General features: G+C 42.8%; 1 protein-coding gene across 4 annotated transcripts in view; it reads left to right on the forward strand.

Moving 5' to 3' along the window:
• The window catches only part of eva1ba (eva-1 homolog Ba (C. elegans)), a 122,320-nt gene extending 113,824 nt beyond the window's left edge, over positions 1 to 8,496 (forward strand). For all 4 annotated transcript variants that reach the window (XM_072247022.1, XM_072247021.1, XM_072247023.1 and 1 more), the window contains one exon: positions 2,591 to 8,496. In XM_072247022.1, coding sequence (XP_072103123.1) covers positions 2,591 to 3,045 — 455 coding nt within the window. In that variant the 3' untranslated portion in view covers positions 3,046 to 8,496. The remainder of the gene's footprint in view (positions 1 to 2,590) is intronic.
• Positions 8,497 to 11,762: the final 3,266 nt, after the last annotated feature.

An 11,762-nucleotide genomic window follows, 5' to 3' on the forward strand; every position in this document is an offset into this window, starting at 1 on the left:
AAACTAAATCTAATCAACCTCACAAGATGTGTCTTGCATTTGGGTCCACCCTTGCTCCCAATGCCCCCGTCAGTGTGACACAGGCAACGTGTGTTGTCATTGGAGAGAGTCCAAAGCAGGTTCATGAGGATGATTCCGGAAATGTCGGAGTTAACATATGAGGAGCACTTGGCAGCTTTGGGCCTGTACTCACTGGAATTTGGAAGAATATGGGGGGATCTCATTGAAACCTACCAAATCTTGAAAAGACTAGATAGGGTGGATGTGGAGAGGATGTTTCCTATAGTGGGGTTATCCAGAACTAGAGGACACAGCTTTCAGAACAGATGTAATGAGGAATTTTTTTAGCCAGAGAGTAGTAAATCTGTGGAATGCTCTGCCACAGACTGTGGTGGAGGCCAAGTCCGTGTGCATATTTAAAGCAGAAGTTGATCGTTTCATGATTAGTCAGAGCATTAAAAGATATGGCGAGAAGGCAGGTGTATGGGGTTGAGTGGGATCCAGGATCAACCTTGATGGAATGGTGGAGCAGACTCGATGGGCTGAATGACCTAATTCTGCTCCTATGTCTCATGGTCTTATTCTGTACCTTCTCTGGAACTATCACATCAGTCCTAAACTCTGGTTATTAGGACCTGCACACAGTATTTTATCTGAGGTATAACCACATTTTTATCAACTTTGAAAAATCACCTCTCTACTTCTGTATTTGATGTCCAAACTTATAGAGGCCAAGATAGGAACATCATCCTAACCATGATGTCTGCCTGCATTGCAACCTTCAAGGACCTGTGGACTTGGACTGCGACATCACTCTATTCCTCAATACTACACAAAGCCCTACCATTCATGTACGCCCTACCCTCATTTCTGTCCACACTCTAAATCCATGCCTGGATTGAGGAAAGTCACAACGCCTGGTTTGAGAAGCCTGCTGAATCTCAGGCATTTTTGGCTTGCTGAAGTTCAAACCATTCCTTTGCACTCATTCCTACTTCCCCAGAGAGCTTATGGATTATCCAGCCAAATCACTGTGGATAACTGGAAGAACTTCTCTCTCTGTTTTTCAGATTACCAGGTTTAGACTCCTAGAGGGAAGCATGGAAGGAGACTGGAAAAAAAAACAGATTTAATTCCCTTTAAAATTAACCAGCGATACTATTCACCTTTAAATGTTTCAACTGCTGCTACCACAAAAGGCCCATAACTTCACAGTAAAATGACAGTCTTGCTTGTAAAGACCCTTAAAAGCCAATGGATAAGACTTTGCTGCATTTTGTGGAACTCAAGTCAAATCACAGAAATAATACATTGCTCACATGTTCCCATGATCTTGGTAAAAGAGACCAGAAACTTTAGGAAGTATTTTATTTACAAGGGGAATTTCATTCTGTTTCTTATCCACATCACGGCCTCTTGTAGAACGGACAGACTGCATTCCTCAGGAGTGATCAGTTTCAGGAACTCTCATATCAACATGCAATTCAAAATATGCCTAGCACATTTCTCAGCTCACTCCCACAGAAGTGGAGAATTCTAACATACTGACACATTGAGTCCCTTAGTTTATTGATATAGCGGGGCCCTTACATTACCAGACAAAAGATCCAGAAAATGCAAGCTTAAATCCCACTTGGCTATCTGTGCATTTTAATTCACTTATAGTGCTTAAAAACTGCCCATAACAGTAAATTTCCAAATCTCCTTTAAGAAAGGGAGGCTGTCAAGAGTGAATAACATTCTTAATGATTTTCTTATTCACCGTTAACACCTGGGCATTGCTGCAAAGGCCAGTGTTTATTGCACATTCCTGCTTACCCTCGAGAAGTTACCTTCTTGAACCATTGCAGGCCTTCAGGTCCAGAATATAGACTCGATGATAAATTCCAGGATTGGCAATTTGCGGGAGACTAACCCGGAATTTCCGAGAGAGGTGGGATGTCTGCAATGGAGTAGCTCCTTAGCAGCTAGCCAGCTAGTTTAAATACCGTTAGCTATGCTAATGAACAAACTCACCTCAACATGTCTTTTACAGTCTTAACCCACCATGGGCAAGAGAAAAGTCACTATCGCAAACTGTGCAGTAAACAACACAGTCATTATTTTTGACTCCTATTAGGCAGGGGTACACTTTAGTGTAGTCTGGGGTGACGTACGTTTTATATTTTCTTTTTCTGGAACACTCTGCCATGGCGTGCTCTCTCTGTCGCTCTTGTGCTCTCTCTCTCTCTCTCGCTCTCAAAAAAATTAATTTCCGGGATATTGTATATAATTTGCGGGCATCAGGAAGCCACTATCAATGTGCGGGAGACTCCCGGAACTTCTGGGAGGGGTGGGATGTCTGTAATACCTGAGTGGATAATGGATGATTCCACCATTTGGGCTACTGCATTAGAACATACAGAATGGACAAAGGCTTTTGACTGTTTTTTTGGTATTTGTTTGGTATTCCCAGCAATTTTGCAATATGAGACAAAATGGAGTTACAGTCCTCATGCAAATTGTTGATGCTCTTTAGGGTTCACTTGACCCTGCTAGGAACGTGGCATCAAAGACTGGCCTAACTTTGTGCAATGTTTTCTTTTCGCAGCAAACCCGGAGAAGGCAGCCTTGTACTTCATCACTGGGGTGTGCTTTGGCCTCATCCTGACGCTCTGCCTGCTCGTGATCCGAATATCCTGCCACGCTCGGACGGTGACCGCTGACCCCATCAGCAGGAAGGAAGAAGACGGCAGCGAGGAGGAAGACGAAGAGGAGGACGAAGATGAGGAAGTGGACAGTGGACCACCGGCGGCAACGGACTTGGCCCTGGCCAGCCACAACCAGGCCAACACGAGCTCCAGCGTGAACGTCTTCACTTCCGCCGAGGAGCTGGAGCGAGCCCAGTTGTTGGAGGAGCGCGAGCGGATCATCCGTGAGATCTGGCGGAGCGGGCAGCCAGACATCCTGGGAAGCGGCTGGCACCAGTTCGAAATGGAAATGCTACCAAATGGGGTCCAAAGGGAGCATCGGACCTGGAGCCCAAACTCCCATGGGAAGTATTAAGAAACAAGAAGGAGAGAAAATGCCGATGGAAAAAAAATATTTTTTTATTTAGCTCTGGATATGCAGAAAACACATAACCAAAGATGAGTAGTTAAATATTTGCACCATGTGTATGGAATTAACTGAACCAAAAGGCACAAGGAAGCACGATGAAAGTAAAGCATTTGCAGAATATTCAGAATAGGTTTGTGAGCCACCGGGCATTGCAAGGAACTGCTATTAGTGTTGCTAAAGGCCCCATCATTGGTGCTGTGTGAGGGGAACAGCCAAGAATCATTCCACAGGGAGATGGGAGGAAGAGGGAATTTATCCTCAGAGAAAACCCAAGTCTGTTTGGGATCTGCGACATCAGATCTTGACAATCCAATAATTTCAGATGAGAAATGAGCTAATTACTGATCGGAGTCTCCCAGGCTCATTGGGTTTAGTTTTCACTAGAAATAGCCAGTGATTCAAGAGGAAACATTCCTTATCTTCCTTGAACTCATTAATCCCACATAGACTGGGACCAAACCAATTGTCTTAAAACCAATCCCTTTGTATATTCTAATGCAGTATTTTTGACAAACTCTGAAAAGCTTGATGTTTCAGGCAATGGAAAAATGCAGTGATCTGAATCTGGTTGCAGAAATCTCATTGTCTAGGTGCTTGAATTCTTTAAGTGCACATGAGCAACGGTACTGATCTAGTAGTTTTACCCGTAAATGGGACCAATGTGTTATATGTTGCTTAATTGTATAGTCCAATATTTTACGGCGTGACATTCCTATATGCGTCTTGCTAATATAGTCAGTGCTTTCCCTGTGATTGTGCAAAATAGTATGTTAAATGTGACCCACTTGCAAAGATGAAGGTGCTACATGTAATTATCAGAAGTGCCTTATTACTGGTTTCTTAGTAACATAGACGTGTCATTGAAAAAACCCTTTACTTTTGTGTATTTTGGTTGATGACCTTCTAGCTGAGTTGGAAAATGGATCCAATGCATCAAGTTCTCGTTTTGTGCCCCTTCGAAAATTCTGTGTCAGAGAAAACGACAGGGAGCACAAGCCCAAATCTCTTTCCCAGACTGTACTTGGTTGATTCCAGTACAGCAGTTTAGTCCCAGTGTTACTGATGGGTGTACAGATTCATGCCTCTACTCATGATCTTGAATTTCCAAAGGAGAGGAGCAACTCACCTTGGATACTTGGAAAGGGGATGATTCTTCACCATTGAATGCACTTAAGCTAAAGTCACTCTCTAAGAAAAACAACTGAAGTAATTGAAACGTGCTTGTCTCATAATGATCTGACTACATGGGGAACCTTATTGCAGACACAAGAGATTCTGCAGATGCTGGAAATCCAGAGCAACGCACACCCAAAATGCTGGAGGAACTCAGCAGGCCAGGCAGCGTCTATGGAGGGAATTTTAGAGTCGACATTTTGGAAGCTTATTATAATTGTTTTAGGATTTGGGTATCACATTTTCATCCTCAGCTTTGGATCAGCTCGAACCCACTCCAGATTGCAAACCATCTTATCTCTGTGTGACCCGTAAGTAAGGACCTCAGCCCATACTTCATTAAGTTAGTCCTCCTGCGGAGATCTGCCCTAAACCACTCGGCTGACTTTGAAACTGTCCGCACAATGTTATGTGAGATCCAACATTGAACAGGAACAGAAACTAGCTTTGGCTGGGTGATGAAAGTCAGTGGGGAGTGCTTTAACGCTTCAGAAGCACTTTTTCAGCCTGAGCTCATTATTAGTGAGGGTAAACTGTAATGAATTCTACATTAAGTTTGTCCATTATATGTCCACAAAAACCATAATTTACACATAGGTAGTGTGAAGTGATGAATTTTTTAGGAAGAATGAGGGAGGCAATTTGAAGCATAGTGAAAAATTAATGCAGGTGCAGGAATCATCAATTTTTGAAGATAGTGAGGATAATGCTTAATAAGTCATAAAAAGAGATAATTGATTATAAGAAGCTTTTAGCATTTTCTAGTCACTGGACTGCTCCATTAGAAACATCAAGTTCAGTTCTGCAGGGAAGATTTATTCAAGTGATGCTCAGTGCTATGAATTTTAATCAGGTGACCATATTGAATGAAGCTGTGGTTGGAGCAAAAAAGATTCACAGGAGATTTAACTAAGGTGTTCAGAATTATGAGTTTGCTAGAGTAAACAAGTACAGTGGCAAGGGGAGAGGTAACCAAGATCACAGACTTCAAGGTAATTGCATTGATGAGGTGAGATTATTTTTCTATAATGTGGCTGGAAAGGTTGGCCTGAGTGTTGGAAGGGTAGGGCAGGTAGATTAAATAATAACTTTGGAAATAGAAATTGATTCAGTGGCCACTTTATTAGGTCCACCTGTACACTGGCTTGTTAATGCAAATCAGCCAATCATGTGGCAGCAACTCAATGTATAAAAGCATGCAGATACGGTGAAGAGGTTCAGTTGTTGTTCAAACCAAACATGAGAAAAGGGAAGAAATGTGACCTAACTGACTTTGAGTGTGAAATGATTGTTGGTGCCAGACGGGAGGTTTGAGTATCTCAGAAACTGCTGATCTCCTGGGATTTTCATAAACAGTAGTCTCTAAAAGCTTACAGAGAAACAAAAAAAAAAATCCAGTGAGAGATAGCTCTGTGGGTGGAAATGTCTTGTTAATGAGAGAGGTCAGAGGAGAATGGCCAGACTGGAAGGCGACAGTAGCTCAAATAACACTCATTACAGCAGTGTTGAGCAGAAGAGTATCTTCTGAACACACAACACGTCAATCCTTGAAGTGGATGGGCTATAGCAGCAGAAGACCATGAACATACACTCAGGGGCCACTTTATTAACAACAGGAGGTACAATTTCCACTGAGTGTAAAGGGAAATCTTTATTTCTGTCTGGTTAAGGCATGCTGTGTGTTGGCCTTCATTAATTAGGGGACTGAGGTCAAAAGCAATAGATAATGTTTTTCTATAAAACAATGGTTGGACCACACTTGGTATTGTGTTCAGGTCTGGTCACCTTATTATAGGAAGGATGTGGAAGCTTTAGAGAAGGTGCAGAGGAGATTCACCAGGATGCTGCCTGAATTAGGGAGCGTATCTTGGGTTAAGTGAGCTAGGGCATTTCTCTTTGAAGAAAAAGAGGATGAGGGGTGTCTTGATTGAGGTGTACAAGATGGTAAGAGACATAGAGTACTACAGTACCCAGGTAGGCCCTTCAGCCCATTCAGTCTATGCCAAACATTTATTCCATTGATAGAGAGGACAGTCAGCACCTTTTTTCACAGGGTGGAAATAGCGAGAGGGCATGCTTTGAAGCTGATTGGAGGAAAGTATAGGTAGGATTTTTACACCAGGAGTGGTGAGTGCGTGGAATGCACTTTCAGGGGTGTTGGTAGAGCTAGATACATTATTGACATTTAAGAGACTCCTAGATAGGCAAATGGATGAAAGCAAAATGGAAGGAAGCGTTAGGTTGATCTTGGAGTAGATTAGCAAGTCAGCACAATATTGTGGGCCGAAGGGCCTGTACAGTACTGTACCCTTCCATGTTCTATATTAATCCAAAACTGGACAAAATACTGGCTGATACATGCGGGCTTCTAACCCACCTAATTCTATGAGCGGGATCCTGACAGATTGATTTTTTTTGCCAGACTTGCATTCCCTGCTCACTGCACTGCTGTCCTGACCTGGTCCAGTTCCAGAAGACAGATCTTCACATGCATGATCTCTTGACATGCAAGAGTCCAGTGACAGGGTCCAGTGGTGATGAGGTCTCCAGTGATGTATTTCACATGACCTGCACACACACATCCTAGTAACACACACAAAATGCTGGAGGAACTCAGCAGGCCAGGCAGCATCTATGGAAAAAAGTACAGTCGACGTTTCGGGCCAAAACCCTTCGGCAGGACTGGAGAAAAAAAAGCTGAGGAGTAGATTTGAAAGGTGGGGGAGGGGAGAGAGAAACATCAGGCGATAGGTGAAACTTGGAAGGGGAGGGATGAAGCAAAGAGCTAGGAAGTTGATTGGTGAAAGAGACAGAAGGCCATGGAAGAAAGGAGAAGGAGGGGAGGTGATGGGCAGGCAAGGAGATAATGTGAGAGAAGAACAAGAAGATGGGAAATAGTGAAGGGGGGGTGGAGGCATTGCTGGAAGTTTGAGAGATTGTTGTTCATGCCATCAGGTTGGGGGCTACCCAAACGGAATATAAGGTGTTGTTCCTCCAACCTAAGTGTGGCCTCATCCCAACATTGGAGGAGGCCATGGACAGCCTGATGGGCTTTGACAAAAACAGAACAATGGGTGGAGCTTTGTCAGCTGTCTAAGTTGTCATGGATTTTAATACCTTTAAACATTCAGGCATATTTAAAATATGTTTAAATTGATAAGAGTGATTAAAGCAATTACATGTAATTTGAAAGCATTAAATGGAGTTTAAAAAAAGACTCTGTGACCTAATCCACATGTCTGGAACCCTTCAGGAAGTAAATTGGGTCTCACAGCCTTGGTCTTGCATTCTGTGTGAAGTCCTGCACTGGTATCTAACCTAGACTATCCCCACCACTGAGGGATCTTTCCTCTTTTTTTGTCTCCCATCCACATGGGAAGGGAAGAAACAGAAGTGGGAGACAGCCGGGAAACCCAGGAAACCCACTCTCAATTAGGCTATTGTTAATCTTGTATCTTAGTCTGTTCCCTTGTCCAATCTATGTTAAATGGAAATTCTCCCATCCACCAGCTCTAACATCTCACCCTTGAAGAACACAAGCTCTGCTGTGCATTCTTCTTTTACACTCAGAATCACTTTAGTTGGTAGAAAATATTCAAAACCCTTCTGAGGAACAAGAATATAAGCACCGTACCCTTGGTAGCATCTCAACATCCTTTATTGATAATGAGCACTGATGAAGACCCAAGCCATCACTGGAATGTTTTCCTGGCTAGGCCGCAAAACATCAACAACCTGTATTTACATAGCACCTGTAACACCGAGGAATGTCCCAGGGACTTCATGAGAGTGTTCATTAAGAGAGAAAAAGCTCAGTTAGCGAAACACTTGAGATCTAGGCTGATCCACCCTTTGTAACAAGGTATTCATGTTGGAGTTTAACATTGCCTCAACTGCATAAAGGTGCATAGGATTAACTCATAGTCTGACCAGATGTTGATCAGTTGATAATACCTCTTTGAATTAGAATTTGTTTCTATTAAAACTGTTGCTGTATCATAGGTGTTACATTTTTTTTAACTACCTAAAGTCTTCACTAAAATGGGAGACAAAGAATCTGCACAGGAATGTGTCAATGGGTTTAACCTTCCTCTTGTGCATCTAGATATCACACAGGAAGGAGAATGAACTATGAATTTCCAGGTTGCAATTTAAAAACACTTATTTCAAATGTTGCCTCACGTTATATTTTGTTTTGCTTAATAAAAAAAATCGTTGAATTAGGTCAAATTGACTCTGTATCTGTTGAATAAAGCTGAAGTGTTCTGGAGATGTTACTCTTACTTATGTGTCCATAGAATTGACAGCTACTGTTCAATAAACCAGGGATGAAGTGCGAAAAGTCCTTGGTAATCCTGAGAAAACCAGGTATTCCTTCACCCTGAGGAAATGTAATGGAGTAAGGCAGACTTGGATTCTTCCCAGAGGATAACTTATGATGGAAGTTAAAAAGGGAAGTAACTTGGAAAATCCGCATCCCGTTTCCATTGTGGATGCATTTCCCAGCCTCTCAGATTTCAAGATCTCAGATACTTGGACCCATCGCAAGCCGGAAGTGCTTTACTTAGCCAATTTAATATCTCAAACTGCAGACCAGACCTATCTTTTTGCATATTTACTTTGAAACTGAAGGCGTATGGTCACCGGATGCTAAGTGTTCCCTGACACAAACTTCTGTCACCTGTCTCATTCCCTAATAGGAGATGAAATATTGCACGCGCTCTCATTGGGACTTCTACGTACTGATGAACGAAACTTTCCAGAACACATTTGACAAACTCTGTCCTTTTACAGTACAGGATTCCCAGGCAATACGTGGAAAGTTAAAATCACCTAATATAAACAACTTTATGTTTCTTGCAACAGTCTGCAATCTCTTTACAAATTTGTTCCTTTAAATCCCTGGGGCTTGTGGGTAGTCTGTAATATAGCCCCATTAATATAGTCATACCTTTTTAATTTCTCAATTCCACCCATAACGCCTCACTAGTTGAGTTCTCCAGTCTGTCCTGATGGAGTACTGCCATGACATTTTACCTGGCTTGTAACTCCACACCTCCTCCTGTAATCCCTCCCATTCTGTCATATTTACAACAACTGAACCCTGGAATACTGAGCTGCCAGTCCTGCCCCTCCTGCAACCAAGTTTTACTAATGGCTACAATATCATAATTCTGGGTGCTGAGCTCATCTGCCTTCCCTGCGATACTTCTTCTGTTGATATATATGCAATGTTTTGATACACAGTACACGTGGCCAATAAAAGCTAATCTTTAATCTTTCAGTCTTTAAAAGTATAAGGCACAATTACAGAAGGAATTCCACCCACCCCCACCCCAGCCAGAGCTGGAATCAGTCAATGAAACATCCTTACATCTCCGCCTAATCTAGGTTACGCAGTCGGCACAACATTGTGGGCCGAAGGGCCTGTAATGTTCAGTAATGTACTGCTGGCATTGTGACTTAATGCAGTGAATAACTTCACTATTCTTCTGATCTCTAGCATTCAAAGAGGTGCTACTTACTAGTCTGTTGCTAATTTAATGGCTCCACTGACCCCTGCGAATCACCAACCCGTGGCATCTGAAGGTAAAGAAAGAGCACGCAAAATGGTGCCGAGAACTTTGAGTTCATGAATCAACAACACGCAGAAGTTGTGTGAAACGAGAAGGAGCGGGTAACACCTCATTAACTACCCACCACCTACCCCACCTGTCCCACCTGTACCTCCCACATTGGCCTCATTGGTCACCTCAGAACCCACCAACCAGACAGATTGTAAGTCAGCCCAAGAAGCTGTTTAAACAGTTCATCATTTTATTCTAAGAAAATTAAAGTTTTCTTGTTTATCAAAGCACCAAATCCTCCAGGTTTCCACCTCACTTTGTTGGCGTACTCTCACAATCGAAAGTTTCCCTCCAATTATGTTTACAGGTAGAAAGACCACAGCTTGCATTGTGAGAGCAGTACCTCTTGTATATCAAACATGTTGCACCAAACCAGTCTACATATCTGAAAAAAATATGCTTCATCCTTCACAATGCCTCAAAATTAACAGTTGAATGGTCACAATGCAGTCAATTAGTACTGAGCAATATTCTGCCTACAACACCGGGTAAATGGATAGTTAAACTAATTTTGGTAGGTTTGAAGAAACTTAAATGTTCATTGGAATATTGGGAATTCTATTGAGCTCTCTGTTACCCTCATTCTTCCTCTTGGGTTCTTAGCTTGCAGTGTGACAAAGGTCATCGATTACCTCCTATCTCCATTGTCCAAAGATGATGGCATGGCTGGAGCTCTGTAATCCATTGTATCAACTGTACAAGGGATTGGTCCATACAGCTTCACCAGTGCCTTGTTGGCTGGCCTTGCCTGTTTCCACCTCTCACAACATATATTTCTCAAATTTTCTTCCAACATAGAAGAGAACATTCAACCCATTGAGTCAATGCCCAGGAGTCCCACTCCCCACTTATTTCCCTGTCACCTATCCTCTCTTGCATGCGAGTTTTCCCCCCTCCCTATTCTCCCGCCGGCCACCGCACTAGGAGGAATTTGAAGCGGCGACCACTGTAAGTTAACCCATCGACTAGTGTTTGTCTTTGGGATTTGGGAGGAAAGCGGAGCAGCCAGGGGTAACCCATGCAATTGCAGAAAGAACCTGCAAACTTCTCGCAGACAGCACTGGAGATCAGGATTCGTGGTCCCACTGCAGCCCAACTTGCACCACCAATGTGCTGCCCTACGTCTTCACTCTGTGGGTGGTGAGACTGCGGAATGAACTGGCAGTGGAAGTGGTAGGTAGGGTTTCAATTTCAGCATTTAAGAGAAATTTGGATAAGGAAGAGTTAAGGAATAGAGTACATTCCTTAATGTTGGGAAAGAATTCAACATTTAAGAAATATACATGAACGGGAGGAGGATGGAGGATATGGTCCAGGTGAAGGTCGATGGGACTGAGCAGAATAATGGTCCAACATGGACAAGAAGGGCTGAAGGACCTGTTGTTTGTGCTGTAGCACTCTGTGACCCTATGCCCATCCCTGTACAATTAATTCCCAGCAGAGACACCTCAGAAGAAAAATTCAAACTCAAAGGAGGTCAATTTTTCACAAAACTTTATGGGTTGCTTTATTGAGATTCTTAATAAGAATCAGAATCAGAAACACCCTGCAACATTTACATCAAAGCCCTTCCCTCGCAGGAATGGTTTCTCTATCGACAACTCCGTTTTTTGTGTTAAAGTGCTCCTTGACTCCTGCTGTACCTAACAAAATGGCCGCTGAGTGTATGTTAGAAACATAAAAAACCTACAGCACAATACAGGCCCTTCGGCCCACAGAGTTGTGCCAAACATGTCCCTACCTCAGAAATTACTAGGTTTACCTATAGCCCTCTATTTCACTAAGCTCCATGTACCTATCTAAAAGTCTCTTAAAAGACCCTATCGTATCTGCCTCCACCACCGTTGCCGGTAGCCCATTCCA

Source organism: Mobula birostris, chromosome 30 (assembly GCF_030028105.1).
Source record: "Mobula birostris isolate sMobBir1 chromosome 30, sMobBir1.hap1, whole genome shotgun sequence".
NCBI classification, from domain to species: domain Eukaryota; kingdom Metazoa; phylum Chordata; class Chondrichthyes; order Myliobatiformes; family Myliobatidae; genus Mobula; species Mobula birostris.